The 22,299-nt window shown below is 43.8% G+C and overlaps 1 protein-coding gene across 2 annotated transcripts; it reads right to left on the minus strand.

Moving 5' to 3' along the window:
- Positions 1-13,301: 13,301 nt before the first annotated feature.
- On the minus strand, positions 13,302-21,753 carry LOC118848968 (membrane primary amine oxidase-like). Of its 2 annotated transcripts, none has more exons than XM_036758030.1 (4): positions 20,004-21,753; positions 17,105-17,390; positions 16,570-16,699; positions 13,302-14,701 (listed from the first exon to the last, which is right to left on the minus strand). In XM_036758030.1, the coding sequence occupies exons 1-4, from the start codon at positions 21,592-21,594 to the stop codon at positions 14,423-14,425; spliced, it is 2,286 nt and encodes a 761-aa protein (XP_036613925.1). In that variant the 5' UTR covers positions 21,595-21,753; the 3' UTR covers positions 13,302-14,422. The 2 variants fall into 2 exon arrangements, with proteins under 2 accessions (XP_036613925.1, XP_036613926.1); XM_036758031.1 differs by having other exon boundaries at positions 20,332-20,394.
- Positions 21,754-22,299: the final 546 nt, after the last annotated feature.

The raw sequence follows: 22,299 nt of genomic DNA on the forward strand, positions 1-22,299 counted from the left end.
CGTTATTGTTTTCTCCTGTTACTAAGGGTCCGACTAGGGCTGACTTTGGCCCACAAATGTTCCACCACCTTAGTTAACAAAATAACGCTGTCCATCGTTGTTTTCCCTCTGTCTGAGGGGCTCACTCCAGACACAGAGATTAGCTCGTCTCCCTGGTCAGCCAAGGAAAAATTTTTAGAACTTCCTTTCCCATTCCCTGAAGAAAAGTCACACCTCTCTTTGTCTACAGGTGTCGCTTCCGCTCACCTTTGACCAAAAGGAGGAAATGTCAATTCTTTCAGATTATTTGAACCCCAATAATATCTAAAGCCTCCAAACTGCTTTTGCTCTATTCTAAAAATCCCCCTTTTCCTGCCTCAGCAACTTCAAAGACCTGGAGTATCTCTATTGTCTGTGGTGACAAAGTCTGGCAGCCAGAGCTGTGGGCTAGAGACATTTGCATCTCTAAGTGACCCTACCTTGTCAATTGCCTTGTTTACCTGACAACTTGCTTTCTTTGACATGGAGATCATAAACTGCAGCTGAGAAAGTTACTGAAACATTTGTCTGTCTTCTTCCAGTCAATCAGAAACTTACTTCTTATTCCATGATCAAGTACAAGTTAGCTTTAAAGAAAATAAATCTATACGAATTTTATTTCACCTAGTCTGTTTGCCTCCTTTAACCAAACTTAAAGGTCAACACTTGTTAATACACCTCTACAAAATGCATTTGGACTCTTGAGTGTTATAGGAAGGGGGAAGAGGGGTAGATGCTGGGGGCAGAATATCAGGAATGGGAACTGTGGTTTGGGAGTGCAGTTATGAGTATCAGAGTATAGGAAAAGCAGTTAACTATTCATTAATCTAATAAAGACCAAACAGCTACCATTGGGTCAGAGAATTTATGATTATTGGGAGATGACTAGTCTAGCCAAAAAAAAAGTTCCCAGTAGCAAAGGCCAGACATCTGGTGCTAGACAAGCAATATGATGTAATAAGATTAGCAATGGACTTGTAGTCCCTGGGAGACTCCAGAAGACCTGGAAGCAATTGTCGCCTGGAGACACTTCTAAGTAACATAGGCAAGTAACTTAACCACTCTGAGATGCATTTGATTCATCTGTAAATTATAAATGTTACTACTCAGCATTCTTACTTCCTACCTTGTAGGGTTGTTGGGGAAAAAAAAAAACAATAGACTAGCACTGGCCTAAGGGATTGGAGCTTTCCTTTCCAGATCTGGAGTCCTAATTCCAGGTTCAGTCAGGGGCGGAACTCAGTCATTAGGATTGATGAGGTTTGGGGTTGAGGGGTACTCGAGACCCCAAAATACTGACAGGCCAGGTCCTGCCAAATGAATTCAACTTAAGCCTTCTCAGCCAAGGAAAAAGACAAAGTTTATTAAAGGTTTTGCCATAATGGGTTGTCTTAAGAAATCTCACCATTTGTGATGCTTGTTTTCACAGCAGGCCAGATTCAACCTACCGAGCTAGACTGAATCTGAGTCCCTTCATGGAGGCAAGATGAAACTTCTATACGCAAAGATTGTAGGAGGGATCTAGGGTGGTCTGGGGTGACTAGAGGAAAGGTTTAGGGAAGGTCTTGAGGAGGAGTCTAAGGAAGAGCTTGATGGGACTGGGATGAGGTCAGACTCCAGGATAGGAAAGAGCGGAAGGCTACCTGGAGATGACAGATAATAAGAGAGCTAAGGTAACAGAGCTAGGGCATAGATATTTTGATTAGGATCAAGCAGCTGGACAATAGAGGGCTAGGCTAGGTAGAGATTTGGGCCTAGATAATGAAAGACTTATGGCCTTAGGCAAAGGCCAGATCTAGTGGGAAGATTCAAGGAGAGGTCAAGGGGGTTCCCAGAGCCTGTATCCCATCAGGTTCAAGGGGGTTCCCAGAGACTGTACTCCAGATTCAAGGGGGTTCCCAGAGACTGTACCCTCATCAGCATGGCCACCCTCTAAAGAGAGGGGACAGGCTTCTGTTGTACAGTCATTTCACTCTCACCTTGGCCCTGCACTGTCTGAAAAATTCAATCCCTCAAACTCTATTATTTCTTGGCAAGCTAGGGCATCTTTCTGTTGGTGGTCATCTTCTCTGAGAAGAGTTTGGTTGCAGAAAACTCGGGCTGTTGCCAATCAGTGGGGTTTGGGAGACCTGGAACCCCTAACTTCTCAGTCTCATGATGTAGCCTCTAAGGCTAAAAAATGTCCACCTTAGGATCACAATACATCCAAGACAAACAAATCAATACATCAGCTGAGTCTGATGTACCTCATTCTGCCTTTAGAATGCCCTGCTCATCTGACAAGAGGCAGAAGGCATGCTACATGGTTAGTATTTTAAAGTCACTTTGGTGGTGCAGTGAATAGAGTGGTGGGCCTGGAGTAAGGAAGACTTATCTTCCTGAGTTCAAATCTGGTCTCAGACACTAGCTGTGTGACCCTGGGCAAGTCACTTAACCCTGTTTTCCTTAGTTCCTCACCTGTCAAATGAGCTGGAGAAGGAAATGGCAAACCACTCAGTATCTTCGCCAAGAAAACCCCAAATGGAGTCATGAAGAGTCAGACGTTATGAAAATGGCACAGCAACAACAAATTCTCATGCCACTTTGGCCTGCCTTTCTTTCAAGAACCTCCTCATACCAAAGGGGGACAACAGAAACAGCTGAACCCTAGATCTCTCTCTGTAAGGTTTTCTTTACAAGGAGTGATCAGGGGTAAATTTAAATGATCTCACTTAGACCAAAGGCATAAGCAAAGGACACAGACTTCATGAGGAACCAGAGAAGTCAATTGTGGAGCACACAAACAGGATTAAATCAAATTTTTCAGCAAAATGCCATCTGCTTTTTGTAACCTTCATTGCCCAGCCAGGGAGAACTGCATTATGACACGAAGGCCTTGATGGTGGCTACCAAAGAAATTCCTTGGTGGCTATGGGGAGTTTGGATTTATTGAAAAACAAGAAAGTCTCCCAGGGAGGAATCTGGGGTACAGATGTGTCGCTAGTCATTAGTCATACGTTGAACTCCCAGTTTAAAGCATTATGCTAGAGGATAAAAATAGTAACTAGGAATGGGGGGGATAGTGAAGTGGAAACTCAGATTTTTTCCTCTACATGGGCTCTCTCTTCTGTGCCTGCCCACTCTTTCTCCAAAATTCTTCCCACCCCAAATCCCTTGGGAATCAATATTGGAATTCTGCATTCAACAGAATAAGAAGTCAGTGCCCCCTGTGCTGGCCTGGCAGCAGAAATAAAGGCCAGAGGGAACAAAAATCATGAACTTAGACTGAAGTTAAAGTTGGGAAATATACAAGGGAAGGGGGAAGGTGAAGAAGTGATGAGACACATTACAAACCATTCCCGAAACCCTAATAGTGCTTTCTTTTTTAAAATTTATTTTTTGTTATTCCAAACCCCGTGCACACCAACTCTTCTATATAAAGAACAGTAAAAGAGGATTGTATATAAAACCATGATTCTACTATATCCAACTTGTTTCTTTTTTAAAGCATATAATAAACTCAGCATGTTGGTTTAAAAGCTATCCCTCCACTGTCTCCTTCTTCAAATCTTCCCTTCTTTGAAGTATTTCATCGACGTTCTTTTATTTCTTTTCCTTTTTTTAAGGGGCAGGGGCCAAGGCATCATTAATGCTCCCTGCCACCTCAGCTAGATTATCCCCTCATAAAACCTTCCATTTTTTAACTAATAAGCAGAGTCAAGCCCATCCATTAGCTATATTTGAAAATACTTCTCATTCCATCCCTCTAGTGCTAGTCATAGGCAAAACCTAGCCTGGAGCAAGTCTGCTGGGCAACCAGTCCAACACCTCTATCAATAAGCACAAAATACACTGCATAGTTGATCCTCTCAAACTGAGATTGGTAATTGTATCAAAGTTCTGAAGGTCTTTTAAAGTTGTTTTTCTTTACAAAGTTGTAGTTATTTCTTTTTCTATCTCTTCCTGCTGGTTTTTGTTGGTAATAAAGATTGGTTGTTTATGTGCATTTATTTTGTATTCCTACAATTTTGTTGAAGTTATGCTTTCAATTCATTTTTAAATTGAATCTTTAGTTTCTCTAGGTAGATCATGTTATCTACAAAAGCATTAATTTTGTATCCTCTTCACCACTAATATAATAGTCAACGTTGGAAGGGTTACAGGCATACTAGTGCATTGTTGGTGGAGCTACGAAACAGTATGATCATTTTGGAAGGCAATTTGAAATTATTCAAATAAAGCAACTAAAATATCCGTATCCTTTTATCCAGAGATTATACTACCTCAAGGAGGCCATTGGTATCATTTCACTGTACAACAAGCAGAGTTTTTTAATCTTTCAGAGTTTTCTTTACACTGTTGCTGTCCTTGTATAAATTGTTCTCCTGGTTCTGCTCCCTTCACTCTAAATCAGTTGATCCTTCTCAGTGTTCTCTGAAATTGTCTCTTTTTTCATTTCTTATGGTGCAATAATATTCCATTACATTCATATGCCACAATTTGTTCAGCCATTTTACAGTTGCCTAGAGAAATGTAGGCTTAGATTTCTAGCTTTTCTTTTCTTCCCTCCTCCCTTTTGAATTTTCCCCTCAGGATCAAGAAGTTAATTTTGCTTGTGGTTTTTCCCTTCCCAATCTTATCTTCTCTTTTAAATTACCACCACCATCCCTACCTGTTCCAGGGTGACTAACAACAATGAATCTGGGCTTCATTTATTGTTGTGTTGATTGTTTAGACTTAAGAAAGTATCCAGAAAATGTTAATAATTCAGATTAAACTTGAAAGCATGTTGTGCCCAGTTTTGGTTGTTAAACATTTATCAGCACATCACTGCTAGTTTCCCTTTTGAGTTTAATGTACATATATTCTATACCAAACTCTGTGTGTCTTCAACTATCTTTTGTCCATTTCAGAGATAAATGAGGGGCATCTCATGCCTGCTTCCCCCATCCCTTCCTCCCTGTTTGCGTTCTTTTCTTCTCATGTGTACCAATTACAGCAAATAGCTAGTTCGATTCCCTTCTTCCTCCTTTCTGTACTAGTTCTGAAGGAACGTTTGTTTCACTAGAATGTTAGCACCACATCATCATACACACCCTTGTAGTTGCTCAAATATATATTTCTACATTTCTCTTGACTCTTGTGCTTGTATTTCAAAATTTCAACTCAGCTCTGTCTTTTCATCAGAACTGCTTGAAAGTCCACTGGTGTATTAAAGGTCCATTTGTTCCCCTGTAGAATTATATTCATCTTCGCCCTGTAGTGCTAATCCTTATCCCTCATTCTGAAAACACATGGACAAGAGCATTTTTCTCCCATTTGGTGACTTCCTGAGATCTTACTGTGTTTCTCCCCATAATTGTTGCCACCACATAATCGTCACACCCTGTTTTTTCAGTCCAAAAATTGGTCTATAACTTTTCATCACGTAATTGCCACATGGTATAATTCTGTTCATCATGCCACTTAAAAGGTAAACAGAACAGCAATATATTCACCAGTGTCACATAGATATGCATTTCTCTCTCATGCATTGCGTGCTGTGAGCCTTGAATTCTCAGCACACGTGCATTGTCAGTATATTTCTGAAAGCTGACTTGCGTGGTTTGTTTAGATCACTGCAGAAGTAATGTTATTGTCATCAACCCAAAGAAGAGCCTAGGCGCAAGGTGAGCAGGCGGGCAGACAAAGCTGCCATGAGTAAGTCATGTGATATCAGACTTGCATCTTCCCACACTAACCAAACTGTACAGTTCATCTTCCAGTGATACAAGTTTAGTAATAAATGATTTTTAAGTAATACCACCTAATTTTTAAAGTTTGACATAATGGTTACACCCCACTTTTTGCAAAAATTGATATAAAATCTACAATGATTATGCGGTGGAATATGTATATAGTATACAGGCATAAAATAGTTCCTATTATAATTCAAAATTAGCTCAGCTCACGTTCAACATCATCCCACAGGATCCTAATCTCTTTCCCGTCCTTAAGTCTATACTATCTTCTTCTCTTAAATCCCTTGCTCCCTTTTCTAGTCTAGGCCTGGATTGCTCCCACCATCATCACCCTCCTCTACTCTTACTCATGTGCTGCTGAATGGAGTTGAAGGAAGTCTCACAGTCGTGCTGATTGGGTACATCATAAATTTATGTTATCCGACTACATTTGTGCCCTCAGTTACAGCAAGGTAATTCTTTTATTTCTCCCTAATTGATTTTCACTTGCCCTGATGATTGGTTGAGACTGACATATCATCAGCAGTCCCAGTCAAGCTGCTCAGTTCCCTTCCAGCTCTCTTTCTAGTCTGTTCCACCTCCACATCTGCCACTTTGCCCCTGTGCAGTTACGGTCCCCATCCCTTTTCAGCTCCCCTTCATGTGCTGTCTTCCTTCATTAGAATGGAAACTCCTTGACAGTAGAGACTGTGTTGTTTTCTTGTTAATTAAAGCTATTCCAAGTAAGTCCTCTCTTCTCCTTTCTCTTGATTTCAAAACCCCATTGACAGCATCCTCTCCCTTGTTCTTTTTACCTGGAGTCTCCCAAAGAAGTGGCTCTTCCTGCATAGGCCAACTCCTCTAGTGTTCGATTGATCCCATCCACTCTGTCTTCTCCGACACACTGCCATCTTAATCATCTTACCTCTGTCCTCTAATTTTCAAACTCTCCCTACCTGCTGGTGCCTTCCCTATTGTTTTCAAACATTTCCAAGTTTCCCCAGCCTCAAAAAACCTTCACTAATCTAGACCGTCCCTTCAAACTATGATCCTATATCTTGCCTTATGTTCTTAGCCAAACTTTTAGAAAAATCTGTTTATACTTTCTGCCTCCATATTCTCTCTGAGTCTCATTCAGTTCCCCAGTATGGCTTCCAAACTCATCACAAGAGTGAAATTGCACTCTTCAAAGTTACTATTATACCAAGGATCTCTTAATTGACAATTCTAAGTCCTCATCCTTTTCATCCTCTCTGCTACATTTGACACTACTGACCACCCTCTCCTTCTGGATACTCTCTCCCGTAGGGGTTTTCATGACAGTACTCTCTCAGTGTGGCTCCATGGGTCAAGTGCTAGGCCTGGAGTCAGGAAGACCTGAGTTAAAATCCAGCCTCAGACATTTACTAGCTGTGTGACCCTGGGCAAGTCAATTAACTTCTGTTTGCCTTAATTTACTGGAAAAGGAAACATGGCAAATCACTCCACCATCTTTGCCCCAAAAACCCCATGGACAACGTGGTCCATGAGGTCACGAAGAGTTAGACGTGACTGAATCAACTGCACGACAATAACACTCTCTCTCAATTCTCCTCCTACCTGTCAACTGTTCTTTTATAGTCTCTTTTCCTGGTTCATCATTCAAATCATGACCCCTGACTATCAATCCCCAAGCTTCTGGCCTAGGATCCTCCTCTTCTCTTTCTGACACTCTTCCTTAGTGACCACATCAGCTCCCATGTGGATGACTCACAGATCCATATATCCAGCCCCAGTCTCTCCCCTGAGCACTAGTCCACATCACAAATTGCCTGATGAATATTTACAACTAGACATTCTGGAGAGATCTCAAACAATATGTGCAAAAATTAATTCATTACCTTTCCCTCAAGCCTAAACCTAGTTAAAGGTACCACCATTCTTCCAGTCTCCCAGGTTTATAATCTTGGCATTGTCTTCAATTCCTCACTCTCTTTCACCCCATATATCGAATCACTGTTGAATCTTAGCATTTCTAACTCTATAACACCTCTTACATACAATCCTTTCTCTCTACTCCACTGCCACCTTAGTTCAGACGTCCTGTTACCTATTTATTATCTGGATTCTTGCAATAGCCTCCAAACTTCTTGATCCCCTAAACTATTAATGGTCTCCTTCCTAAACCACCTCGTATTTAACGACTGTGTATTTGTATTCCTTTATATATTTATTATTTGTATATTTATCTATGTATTTATTCTATCCCTCATTAGAATGTAAGCTCCTTAGGAGTACAGACTGTTTCATTCACTGTTTTTGTATCCCCAGCCCCTAGCACAGTGCCTGAGCCATAATAGGGGCTTCATAAATCAATTAGGTAGCAGTGGATGGATAGAGTGCTAGGCCTAGAATCATCATGGCCTGAGTTCAAATCTAGCCTCAGATACTTACTAGCTTTTTGACTCTGGGCAAGTCACTTACTCTCTGTCTGCCTCAGTTTCTTCAACTCTAAAGTGGAGATAATAAAAGCATCTACCTCACAAGGTTGTTGTGAGGGCCAAATGAGATAATATTTGCAAAGCACTTGGCACAGTGTCTGACACATACTAGGAGCTTAATAAATACTTATTCCCATCCCCTTAATAAATGCTTGTTGACTGGCTGCTTGTGACCAAAAAAAGGACTACTAATTGAAATCTATATGAAAGTACATTTGCTGAAACAAAATGCAAAGTAAAAGGTCCAGTGTGTTAAAATCCTGGAGCAGCAAGGCTACTTTTCTGGAAGGTCTGAAATATTTTCTCTCCTTGTCTTTCTCTTCTGTCCCTGTTTTCCCAAAGATATACCTGAAGGCCTTTTTTGGGGGAAGGGGTTTTCAGCATCCTGATTTCAAATCTACAGGGATAAAAGCAGGGCTTAAATCACTTCAGTGAGTTCCTGCTGCACTACTTCCTCATGTGGCAAATGATCTTCCCTTCATGGCTAGCCAGTCAGGTAAATTATCTCTTCCTGATCTCAGCCCATGTACATGCTATCAGATTGAGATGGTTAGCTTCCTTCTCCTTACCTTCTCCCAGAGTCTCACCTGTGTCTCTTCCAACTCTGCCAGGGACAAGCCTGGTCTAGAAAAGCAAATGTCCACCAAGCAGATCCTCTCAGTGAGAGAGGGAAAGAGAGAGACAGACAGACAGACACAGAGACAGACATAGATAGAGAGAGGCAGAGAGACAGAGACAGAGAGACAGAGACAGAGAGATACACACAGAGAGAGAGACAGAGAGAGACAGAAGCAGAGAGACAGAGTCAGAGAGATAGAGACAGAGACAGAGACAAAAAGACAGAGATAGAGAGACACACAGAGAAGCAGAGACAGACAGAGCGAGAGAGAGACAGAGAGTCAGACAGAGACAGAGAGACAGACAAAGAGAGACAGAGACAAAGAGACAGAGACAGAGAGACAGACAGAGACAAAGAGACAGAGATACACACAGACAGAGAAAGACAGAGTCAGAGAGAGAGACACAGAGACAGAGACAGAGAGAGACAGAGAAAGAAAGGAGAGAGAGAGAGAGAGAGAGAGAAGGACAGACAGACAGACAGACAGAGACAGACAGACAGAGGCTCTCACAGTTGCCTTTTATGATAACTGAGCATTTCCAAACGCACTTCCATCTCTTTGGTACCTCATAGCAAATTAAGGAGAAAACCAATAGGTGTCTTTGATTTAAAATAATTAGTGCCTTTGACTCAAAGGAGCTTGCCACAGCAAATGCTATAAAAAATAAAGCCGATTCCAAGTACCAGCGGCCCCAGAGATGGCACCAGACCCACACTATGACATAGTGCAATGAGCCCCCACCCTAACACCCCCAGAGTCGGAATGCTTGGATTCTGACTCTTCTTCTTCTTCCTCCTTACACCGTGTACTGTATCCAAGGTATGTCACCTCTGGGAGCTCCAGTTTTCCAGCAGTAAAATGGGAAGGATGCTCCTTTTACTCTCCACTGTAGGTTGTTTCAAGGAGGGGGCTTTGTAACCCTAAGAGTACTACATCAATGGGACCCAAGTGATGAAGCAGAGGAGGCCACTTAGATGATGGTGACTTTCTTGCTATGATTACAACTGTAATTTTGCAGTGATGACCAGTATAACTCAGGGACATCAGAAGAAAGAATTAAATGTCTCATGTAATTCTTAGAGATATCATAAGTGGGTGGGGAGGGGGGGAAAAGACAAGGTAACATATATTTATGTATTAAGCACCTACTATGTGCCAAGGTACTGTGCTAAGCATTTTACAACTATTATCGCACTTGATGAAAAAGACAGGGAGGGGGCTCTAGACACCCAACCCTGAAGAATTTGAGGGAATAACCATGATAAAACTTTGCCCACTAACCGAGCATTAAAATGTGGTAGAGACAGACCAGGAAAAGAGAAACCTGGGGGTAGTCAGTGCTAGGCAGCAAAGCTGAAAGATCACCCTTAACACTTGGGGAAATCACTGTGCTTGTGTGAGCCCCGTGTGTATGTAGGAGCATCTCTTTTTCTTGCAGGAGCTCTTTTACCCAGATTTAGCTGACTTTTTTTTTGGAAGGGGGAGGGGAAGCAATCAGGGTTAAGTGACTTGCCCAAGGTCACACAGCTAGTAAGTGTTTAATATCTGAGGCTGGATTTGAACTCAGGTCCTCTTGACTCCAGGGATGGTGTCCTATTCACTGTGCCACCTAGCTGGCTCTTACTTCTTTTGCTCTTTCTGGTATGATTTCCTCTGAATCTGGTTGCTTTTTTCCTGTTGTTGTTTGTCCTTCATTCTCGAAGAGAACCATGACATCAAGAAGGTGGTGCCATGACATGCAAGTGAATTAGATTTAAGTGAGGAAGGACTGTGCAAAGTCACCAGCCTCACTTTCTCCTCTGGAGCCATCTGGGTCCAGTGGCCACATATAGATCAGGACAACTGGAGATGGCCCAGGCTTCGTTGGGGGACTTTGGCCTTTTCAAGCTGAGGTCTTCAACACATCTTTTGAGTGTATTTAGATCAGGGCTATGCCTAAAGCTCTATAAGAGGGGCTTCTCCCACTCAGTTCACCAGGAATTATCAAGTGTATTTGCAAGATACTAAGCTAGATATTGCAGACATAAAAACAGAAAGTTCCTGCCCTCGAGCTTCCATTCTACTAGGGGATACAATATGAAAATAAGAGAGATCTGAACTATGCAAAATAAGAGAAATCTGAAAACATTTGTAAGCACCTTCTTTAACAGATAAATAAATATAAAATAATTGGAGTAGGGAGAACAAGGAGAACCTCATGGATGAAAAGTGGCACTCAAGCTGAGCCTGGATAGAGTGTCAGCTCCAATAGCCTTTCCCACAGAGACTGTGCTGCTATTGTATCTTTAAGAGAAACAATAGAACCTTGAATTATAAGAAGTTTAACTTATTCTGGAAAGGCTGTTAAAAGTAATGGCTTGAGAGAAATGAAGAAAATAAAGAGAGGAAGAGAACTTCTTTTTTGGTGAGAAGAGGATAAAGACAATTATTAAGATTTTAATTGGTATCCTGAGTAAATAGAATGATGGGACTACTGTTTCAGAAGTAAGAAGTTATCAGGGGCTGTAATAATAGTTGGAGGCGACTCTGTGATCTTTCTTGCAGTTAAAACATTGTAAATAATTATTTAGGTCTTTGTGTTATTAGTTGATGTATTATTAATAAATTGCATAAACTGTGATTTTGGTGTTTAGTTAAGTTTGGTGTTTAGTTATACTAGAGAGATGAGAAACTGCTTATGGGGGAAAAAAGGACTATCCTTTTAAATTGGTGGTGGGAGAAATCAGTCAGATCTAATTGAATAGAAAATGAGAAATGTTTCAATTTTAGTCATTAATGAAGCAATTTCCAAATAAACTTCTTTTTTTTTTGAGGGGGGGAAGCAGGGCAATTGGGGTTAAGTGACTTACCCAAGGTCACACAGCTAATGTGACAAGTGTCTGAGGTCGGATTTGAACTCAGGTCCTCCTGACTCCAGGGCCAGTGCTCTACTCACTGCACCACCTAGCTGCCCTCCCAAATATACTTCTGGATTACATTAGAACTCAGGATGATAAGAATGAATATGATAACAAGTCTATAAATGTGTTTCCGTGTAACATAGATACAAAGATGAACAGACATATATAGGAGACATAGGAAGTTAAATTATATATGCATATATATGTATATCTACATACGTATGTGCCATCTATCTATGGTACAGGAAGTTAAAGGGTCAGGAACAGAGTCTGGGATGGAAAATCTGCCACAGACAACCCTCCTGCTGGTTCTTTTTGAGAGAAAGATGTGACAGCTGAGCTCCCCTTGCTTTCATTCCTTCTCTGCACCTTGTCACCTTAACCCCAATTCTTCCCCTACTTGCTGGCTTGCCCCATTGTCCCTTCCACTCTTCCAGGACAGAGGGTGGGAGTAGGAATGTAGTTAAATTTCAGTGGGAGTTATTATAGTTATTCAGTCATTTCAGTCCTATCTGATGCTCTGTGACCCCATTTGGGATTTTCTTGGCAAAGATACTGGAGTGGTTTGACATTTCCTTCTCCAGTTCATTTTACAGATGAGGGTTGAATGAATTGCCCAGGGTCACATAGCTAGTACATGTCTGTAGCTGGTTTTGAACGCAGGTCCTCCTGACTCCAGGGCCAGCTCTCTATTCACTGAGCCACCTAACCACACATCACTGGAAGAGGGGATTGGAAATAAAAACAGGATATCCAAGGATACTGCTTTGGTGATCAGAATGGGATCCTCCACCCTCTGCTCACACACTGAACATTATTAGCTGCTCAAAATCTCTGCTCTATGAGCCTAATCTGCTGCCCTGATGGATGTGTTCTCTCCCACAACTCAGACTACAGGGGACTATGCTTACTGTATTTAAGGGCTTAAGGTTAGAGGGCTCCCCCCTACCCACCCACCTCACGCTTATATTCCCAGGACAAAGCTGCTAACAAACATTAAAAATTTTCGAGTTAGACACCAAAGGAGGTCACACACAGCAGGTGCCAGAGGCCTCACGAGTTTCATAAGGATGTGGACAAATTATTTTTTCTGGTTCCTGCCCATCTCCCTACTCCTCAAGAGTAAATATTTCAGTTCCTGTTTATTGCCTATTTAAATGTCCCGACATTCCAAGGTGCCACAGGTGATGTGAGGCCACTGGGGAGATTGGGGGAGGAGGAGGAGGACAGGAGTTAGCCTAGATGAGGCTAAACCAATCCCAACATGGTAAAACCCAAGCTCGTTTGCATCCCTTAACTAGATTGGACAGCAGCATATTGAGGTCACAGGAATTATTAGAAGTTTTTGTTTACTGGTCCAGTGGGTACTCAATCCCACAGCTCTTAGAATAACCCCATTCCTCTTCCTACCACCCCTCCCCCCATCCAATTACAGCTAATTATCCATTCAGAATTTTCTGATTTAAGCTGCTGCTACTGCTCTGACCTCTGTTTTATCATTTCACAAATGAATATGAATAATTCATACTATCCATGGAAAAGGCAAGGACCTGGAAGGAATTTATTGGGCTGGTATAAACAATATAAGATTCATTAGGGAAATTTTTTATTACATCTGAGAGTGACAGAGACACCCACACAACCCCCTCCCAATCCATGACACACATGGACAAAGGCATAATGGAGAGGTGACCTTTGTAGTGGGATAGATAAGAATTATACTCTCATCAAAAACATCACCACCCATTGTATCCTCCAGACCACAGGAAGGAGAGAACAGACATTAAGGTCATGAGAGATGGGGTGAGGTGGGGTTGGGAGTGCAAATGGTAAGTGTGCCACTGCCACAGAATCTCACCCTCCTGGCACTAAAGGAGAAATCTGAAAGCATTTGTAAGCACCTACTATAAGCCAAGCCTGTGCTAGGTACTGGGGACACATAGTAAATACTAAAAAAGGAAAAAAAAGGAAAGGATCTCTGCCCTCAAGGATCTTGTATTCTATTGAACATCAGAGTCTGAGGTCCTTGAGAATAGGGATTATTTCACTCTTTGTCTAGCACAGTGCCTGGCACAAAGTAGCTGCTTAATAAATACTAGTATATTGAATGAATGTCAATCCCAAGAAGTTAGAAAAACAGGGAGGAGGGCTGTGGCTAGGGAAGAGACAAATATGGACAATTTCAACAGCTCTATAAATACAGGCTTAGATGAGACTGCCCTGGAGTCCACAGGGATACCTGGTTCTGGAGAGCTGCTGCTTCCAAAAGTCTTAATACATATCCCCGCTGCATACAACATCCCTAAGCTCCCCTCTCCCCACTCCCCCCCAGCCCCTGAACAGCTTATCCTTCATGTCCCATAAAAAGGAAGGGAGCAGGCTAGCCCCGTGATTACAGCAAATCTGGAAAAGTCAAAGGAAGGAAAAGATTAAATGTTTTAGGTCACAGTTTGGCCATCCCTTCCGGGAGCCAGGGCCTTCCTCTCTCCTCTCTGAAATCAGGAATCCACCATGTTTTAGGATAAGTGAGACTGAGCTGAGTCTTCATTGCTTTGCAAAGGTGCAGTGGCACATTCAGGGAGGAAATAGGAGGTCTGGCAACTGTGGAGAGAAGCGCTATAGAGCTGGAGGCCAGGTATTAATTGCACAATAATCCAATGCTCCTACTTCCTCCCTATCTTGATGCTGAAGTTCAAAGCCAGGCTCTAAGACTCTGTTCTAAAACCACCATGGGTGAAACTGGGGAGGTCAGGAGCACAGGCAGCTGTCTTTGGAAGGCACGAAACAGGATTGATGTCACAGACTTCAGCATCCCTGTCATTCTGAAAGTAGACAACATCAGGAGACTGGACTGATGGATCCTCATTAAAGAAGTTATAGGGTCGGAGGAAGAAGCCAACGCCATTCCCCACAGTCACTGTATTAGGAATGTCTTCTGCATGAGGAATGTGCAAAAAGCCAGCAGTCACCCAGGCGACCAGATCCTGGAGAAGACAAGAGGGAGGGCCCTGGGATGAAAAACCTGCTCCTTTACAGGAGGCCTTCTAAGGAAGGACCCAGTTTGGCAAAATAACTTCCTCTTCCAGCCCCTCAAAAAAGAAACCAAACATTCTTTCCCTCTGAACCAGAAAGAAGCCTGTTAACAAGGAAATTGGGGTGCAATGGGGGTGACAATTGCTCTGTCACCCTGCTTCTGCCCTAAAGAGACAGCAAGAAGGTCAGTGAGGTGGGAATGGTGATATCCAGATGCCCTTCCATCCCATAAGAAGCTGGGTACCCTCTCTCCTCCAGTCACTGTTCAGTGGTGTCCAACTCTTCATGACCCTATATGGGGTTTTCTTGGCAAGGACGCTGGAGTGGTTTGCCATTTCCTTCTCCAGAGGATGAAGGCAAACAGGGGTCAAGTGACTTGGCCAGGGTCACGCAGTGAGCATCTGAGGCCAGACTTAAACTCAGGTCTTCCTGACTCCGGGCACAGAGCTTTATCCATTGAGCTACCTAGCTGCCTCCAAAACGGCCCTTGCATTTAGTTATATGTGTAGGTGATAAACGTTAAGTACAATGGTATGTACCTACTATGGGCTAGGTCAGGGGTGGGGAACCTGCCATCTTAAGGCCACATGTGGCCCTCTGGGTCCTCTGAATCCAAACCTCACAGAAGAAATCCCTTGAGGCTGTGGTTCCCCACTCCTGGGCCAGATGTTGGAGACAAAAAAGACAAAAATGAGACAATTCTTGCCCTCAAGGAATTTACATTCTATAGGAAACAGCATATACACATATAAGTAAATATAAAATGTACAAAATAAATGTAAAGGGAATTGATGATGAAGAACACATACATAAGCCTTTAACAGATGGTGGTCCCTGAGCTATTGTGAAGGAAGGGAGTGATTCTTAGAGGTGGGGGTGAGTGGAAAGTGCATTTCAGACATGGGGACAGAGAACTGGGAGGGAAGGGTAGGTAAAAATAGCCTGTGCAAAGTCACAGGAACATACGGCCGCCCCCCATTCCCACTGCACAGATCCAGAGAGTCCTGCTTGGTAAGCCTGGAGCTGGATCTCTTAGTTTGGCCCCATCTGCACTTGGGTCACAAGAGTCCTGTCTACTGAGGGAAGAGAGGGGAGGCCAGAGAGGGTGCTGTGTGTGGTGGAGGCAGCTGGGAAGAGGCATGCATTAGGAGGAGGGATCATGGCAGAGGCAGGTGGGGGCTTCCAAGGTGGGAAATCCATTTTATCCAATGGCACCGGGACAGTTCTACCCTCATCACATTGGGGTAAGGAGCAAGGTCATGCTGTTGCCAAACATTGAAAAATGGGCCTCAAGACCCAGGACACTGGGTCTTCCCCAGAATCTTTGAGAAGATCTTGGCAAGGGTTAATGAAGAGTTTCTCTGAAGTTTATGAAGGGCAAGAGTCAGTTACATTCTGAGGTCAGGGGGGCACTCTGGTAGTGGTAAAAAACTCAAAGAGTAGGCCCCAATAGTGCTGCAGGCTGAATATGGACTTAGAAAACCACATATTAATATTATCTATGTTCTCCTGTGATTTCATTTATTTTGTTAAATATTTCCCAATTGCATCTTCATCTGGTTGAAGTGGACTAGAGGGTGTTGTGGGTCACATGTGGCCCAGACAGGCAGGCATATTTGACATTTCTGCTCTACAGAACCCACTACTCCATCCAATTCTATACAGAGTAGTCCAAAAGTCTTAAGTGTTTTTTAAGCTCTTATATTTACTTACTTATTGAAATTAATACTTTCGGACCACCCTGTGTGAGAATTTGGTCTGATGAAGAATAAAGCCTTGCTTTGCCTTCCCTCTCCTCCTGCCCCAAAGGGTTACCTACCTTGCCTGCCACTGTTTCGTTGTTGATGAAATCAGTGAAATTCACAGTAGGGCTCCAGGGATCATTCTGATTATAGATACTGGTGCTTGAAGGCTCTTCTTCCTTCCTCTGGGTCACCGCCAGTTGGTACCTAATCAGGGACTACGGTCAGAACTCCCAGGTGGAAGATGCTATGATCCCACCAGAAGAGAGGAGGAAAAAGGAACAAGGATCTTCAGGTTGTCCCTTCTTCCTCCCCTTTTTCCATCATTGCAGTAGAATTATTCATCTTATCCTAGGATTTACAGTGTTTTCCTGGGCTCTGCTGAACTGTTTCCCTGCCTACGGGCAGGATGGCCCCGACCCCACCCCAGACAGACAGAAGTCTCCCCAGAGAAATTGATGACCTGAGCTCTTTGGCTGACTCCATTCTATGTCTTCCCAAGATCTACCGTCCTCCATCTTCTGTACTATTTCTGTAGCCAGTTTCTCCGTAGGCTAGTATACACCTATGCACTGGTACCCTTCCCCCCACAGGCCAGCCCCAATCCCTAACCTCCCCCAGCTGAAGGCTCCTTCCATAGCGCTTTCCCGAGGCATTGGCTGCCCTGCAAAGCTGATGATCTGGATCCGATATCCACGACGGTGACCCCAGGCGTTGGTATGATTGCTGGCCAGATAGAGGTATCGAGGAGTGGTGCCCCCAAAGGCAAAAGCCGCCTGGTCTTCTGTCTCCAGTGTTTTTTGAACCAGCTGCATCACTTGCACCTCATGCTGTGGGCTCCAGTGTACAGGCCTAGGCTCAAAGGCCATGTCTTCTGCTACCACCCAGTTTTCTTGTCCTGCAAAGTCAAGAAAAAGGGTGATAGATATTCATTTATATAGTTATTTTCCGGACTCTCTTCCAACAACTCCAGAGCTGGGAAAGGAAGGGAGGGGGTAGAATCAAAGAATAATAGAGAATTAAATTACAAATATCTCATACCTTTTTTGGCAGGTAGGTGATACAGTGAATAGTGAGTTGGGACTGAAGTCATGAAGATTCATCTTCATGAGTTCAAATCCAGCCTCAGACACTTACTAGCTGTGTGACCCTGGGCAAATCACTTGACCCTGTTTGCCTCAGTTCCTCATCTGAAAAAATGAGCTGGAGAAGGAAATGGTAAACCACTCCAGTATCTTTGCCAAATAAACCCCAAATGAGGTCACGAAGAGTTGAACACAACTGAAACAAGCGAACGACAGAAAAATCTGGAACCTTCCTATCACCTCCCCTATCCTTTGGCTAAAATGGCAAAATTGCTCTAAAATTTGGAGGTGTTCTTTCCTCAGTGACTCAACCCCGATAAGAATCCTGGATACTCCTGAATTCTACTCTTCACCTGGTACCTGTTCGTTCTTTCAAGAATTTCCCCATACAAGAAAGTAAGGAGAAAGGGGATGGGGAGTGGGGGGGGGGGGGCGGTGATAGAAGAGAGGGCAGACTGGGGAAAGGGGCAATCAGAATATATACCATCTTGAGGTGAGGCGGGAGGGTAGACATTGGGAGAAAATTTGTAACTCAAAATCTCGTAATCTTGTGGAAATGAATGCTGAAAACTAAAAATAAATTAAAAAAAAAGAATTTAAAAAAAAAAAAAGAATTTCCCCATTCAAGGTGGAGACAACACAGAGCTGAATCACAAATCCCTCTCTGTAAGGTGGTTTTTACAAGTAGTGACCAATGGTATGTTCAGTCAGTCGGTCCATAGGCATTTATTAAGTGCATACTATGTGCCAGGCATTGTACTAAGCACTAGAAGCCACTTATCCACAAGGAAACCAAGAAATGACAGACCAAAGGCATAAAAAAATAAATGACTCTATTCTTCATGAGGAAGTAACTCAGTAAAAGGGCAACCATGGGCCCCATAAACATGATTAGATCAGTTTGCTTTCTACTTCTTCTCTCTTAAACTGAATAGTAAAGTTATATTCTTTACACAATTATATATCTTTTGGTTAAGGAGGGACAGGAGTTTTCATCCCTTGCCAAGGTCAGAGAATTAGGGAAATCAAGGTATATTAGAAAGGTCATGAAGGGATCAATGGCAACTGCCAGAAACTTCCTCAGTGACTGTGGGAAGTTCGGGTTAAGAAAATCTTATGGGCAAGTGTTTGACCTCTCTGGGTCTCACTATCTTCATCTGTGAAACAAGAGGGGTAAACAAGAGATACCCTCTGAAATCACTCCCAATTATAGGTCTACGATCCTATGATTCTATGGGGTGCAAATGTGCAAATTATCATTTTTCGTGCCCTCCCCTCTTGGCTGAATGTACTGTGTTGGAGGGAAAAAAAATAAAGGAGAAAAAAAAAGGTAGAGATTTTCTGGAAACAGAAATTGACCCCCTCCTCCTCTTCTTTGCCTGTCCAATTTTTCTCCCCATGCCCCTCCCCACCAAATCCCTTGGAGATTGGCATTAGAATGCAGTACACAGCAAAATCCAAAGCCAGTGGCCCCTGCTCTGCTCTGGTTGCAAAAATCAGGGCCACAGGGAGCTAAAAGCATGAGCTTTTGGGCCCAAGTTAGACTTGGGAAACACATCCTCCGGGGAAGCCAAGAAGGAAAAATGAGATCACAGGTTACAAACTGTTCCCATGACTTTGTCATGTAAAAAGTGTTATGTAAGGAGTCCTTTCAGGTGCTCTGAGGCTGAAGAGCAAGAAATCAAATAGAAAGTCACAGCTAATTTTGATCCCCAGGATCAAGGGAGACAGAAGAGTATAGATAATTAAATCAACAACTCAAATGATTTTTAAATGCTTTTAAAAATCAGATTCAACATCAATAACAAAAAAAATCCTAAATAACTAAAAATAGTTTTCTTAGTATATAGCTTTGAACATACAACAAAATAAAATTCTCATGCTGACATTCAAAGTCCTTAGAGTCTAGAGTCACCTACTTTTCCTAACTTATCTCCTACAGTTCCCCTATTTGCATCCTATGCTTCCAGTCAAACTAGATTTTGCATAGTTCCCAATTCTCCCTGCACACCCTGTGTGCCTTGGCTCACACTGTTCCCTCCTGGAATGTCCTTTTTGCACCTTCATCTGACCACCTATCCTTCAAAACCCAGTTCAAATTGTCCTCCTCCACGAAACCTGACTTCCCCAGCTAGAAGACCCTCCCTCCGGTGAACTCTCTATACAGCATTTGTGACACTCTACTTTGAATCACAGTTATTTTATGTAACCATCTTATCTCCCTTATTGGACTACAAGCTTCTGGAGGGCCTCTTTGTATCTGATACCTTACCTTGTTTTCTTCTTTGCATGTAATAAATACTTGATAAACAGATGAATACATAGATTATTTCAAGGTATCAAACATAAAGCAAAAGATGAGAATTCAAACCTATCCCCTTCTCCCTTTGACTTTCTCCCACAGGAGCTCTATGGGACTCCCTCACCTGCCACATCCAGATCAACTTTGAAGTTAGCAGCATGGGTATGGATGGTGCCTAGGGTGTGCTCCCCAACCTGGTTCCCATATCTTCGGCCAGCACCAAACAAAAAGGATGAACTGATATAGCCAGTAGCATGAAATCTGACCTCTATGGCTCCAGTGGGGTGAAAGGCCATGTCCCACACGTAATCATAGTTTAGCAGAGCAGACACAGACCTGACAACCAACACTGTCCCTGGGAGGCCCCCATAGTAATAGGAGATAAAATCAGAATGGTGCCGCCGCAGGGGGATGCCCTGGTTCTGTTCAAATATGCACAGAGCATCACGTACTGTCCTTGGAGTTCCAGAATCCGCGAGGAAGTCCCAATCCACGTAGGTGGCCAGGTACGGACAGTCCACTCCTCGAGTCAGTGGTGTGGAGAACAAGCCCATGCCAAAATTGCCATCTAAATAGCGAGTCATCATGGCTGCTGGGGAGTTGCCACCATAGATGGTCAAAGCCTCCTGGAGGCTGATCTCATAGGCTACTCGCTCCCCTTGGAACCGGATGTCAAAAATCCTCATGCCACTGAACAGCTCCAGGCTAAAGATGAAGTTCCAGAATGGGGAGGCCACTTGACTTCCATGGACATTGTATCGGGGACCCTGGGGAGAGAACTGTAGTGGGGGAGGAGAACCAGGGTCAGCACGAGGCCTGAGAGATGAAGACGCTTTGGTGCTATTGTATACTATCTCGACAACCTCTACCCGGCCTCCCTCAAACTCTTGTTCAAGTATTTGCAGGTTCTCATAGTATCGACCATGGTAAAAGGCTTGCTGAACTGTCCACTGAGCAGGGTCTAGGGCCCCATGGTCTATTAGCAGCTCCAACCCCACAGGGTGTAGGTAAAAACCAGCACCTGAGACGTTGTAGTAGATTCCAAACCAGGTGGCCCGATCACCAGAGCGCAGACCTCTTGGGGCAGTGGTCATTGGTAACAGGTTTCTCTCATTGTAGTAGCAACAACGGTGGAGGAGACCAGCAATTCGAGGCAGCTCACGGTCAGTGATCATCCTGATAAGTTCTTCGTACTCTTTTGTGGACAGCGGTCGCCTGTAATAGGGAAGGGCCCCACCATGGCGTTCTACAGTCACATCCCGAAGGTAGGACGGGTTGGGTAGTGGCCCCACCACAAGCTCACTCACATTGGGTCGGACCTGTTGGCCAAAGAAGACAATGGCTAAAGCCTCCCGGGGAGGTGAAGGACCCTTCCTGTCCAGGTGGGCCAAGGCTACAGACTTGGGGGGTAGCTGCAGCTCCACTGAGTAGACACAGTTATCAGATGGTTTGGCACGGCTTACATCCACCAGCCCTGACCCCAACTTCTGGGTCAGGAAGAGCATCACTGATGCCAGCTCCTCACGGGTCAAGTCTGAGAACAGCTGGCTCTCGACAGGGTGTGGCCGGAACTGATTCTTCTTGGCTGTTGGTGAGGTACATTGGGGAAATTGGCTGGAACCACCCCCACCCCTACCAGTCAGCAGGACACAAACCAGGGCAAAGATGGTAATGATGGAGAGAACCAGGAGCACCAGCGCTGTCTTCAGGTTCATGGTCACGTGGATAATCAGAGAGTCAGGAGCTCAATAGAAATGGGAGTGGGAGGCTATCTCCAAGCAAGGGGAGAGTTTCTTTCAAACTCTGGTGCTTCAGGTTTATGTGCCTGGCCACAGGGCGAGGCTGCCAGACTGCAGAGATATAAGAGAATGTGTAGGGCAAGAGCAGCAGGGTGGAGGATCAGGAGGGGTGGGAGGGCCAAGGGCGGGCCAGGGTTGGGGGTGGAGGGTGAGGCGGGACTGAAGGAGGGGGAGCTGGAGCTTCAGCTGTACCATATAAGGACCTATCCTTCCTATCAGGTCCTGCTTCCAGAGTCAGAGTTGGGGTTCGTTGCACGAGGAGGGGAGTTATTCAAGATAAGACAGAGAGAGGGAAAATGAAAGGAACATACAAGAAAGATGGGGCTGAGCAGTATTACCCCTTGTGCTACCCCCACCCTGTCTCCAGCCTCCTTCCGCTTCTTCCACCCTATTCTCCCTCCCTCCCGCATCCAGATGTGTTCTTTCCTTTAGCTGCAAAATATTGTTCAGCCTCCAAGGGAAACTTACTCCTCATGCACCCCCACCCTACCAGCTTCCCTCTTTCCTAAATCACAATTCTGACTCCTTCCCCATCTCTCACAGCTCCTCCTCCTGCCCCCCACCATGAAAATTCTGGAAATAGGGCAGAGAAAGGAAGTTTTTAAAGAATCAAAGTGAAGG

Source organism: Trichosurus vulpecula, chromosome 4 (assembly GCF_011100635.1).
Source record: "Trichosurus vulpecula isolate mTriVul1 chromosome 4, mTriVul1.pri, whole genome shotgun sequence".
NCBI classification, from domain to species: Eukaryota; Metazoa; Chordata; class Mammalia; order Diprotodontia; family Phalangeridae; genus Trichosurus; species Trichosurus vulpecula.

Excerpts from the sequence above, each read along its gene's own strand:
- LOC118848968 (XM_036758030.1), bottom strand. The coding sequence starts at position 21,594 with ATGAACCTGAAGACAGCGCTGGTGCTCCTGGTTCTCTCCATCATTACC. Across the intron at positions 17,391-20,003 it reads AGTTGATCTGGATGTGGCAG|GACAAGAAAACTGGGTGGTA; the intron begins GTGAGGGAGTCC and ends TTGACTTTGCAG. Across the intron at positions 16,700-17,104 it reads GGAGCCTTCAGCTGGGGGAG|GTACCAACTGGCGGTGACCC; the intron begins GTTAGGGATTGG and ends GTCCCTGATTAG.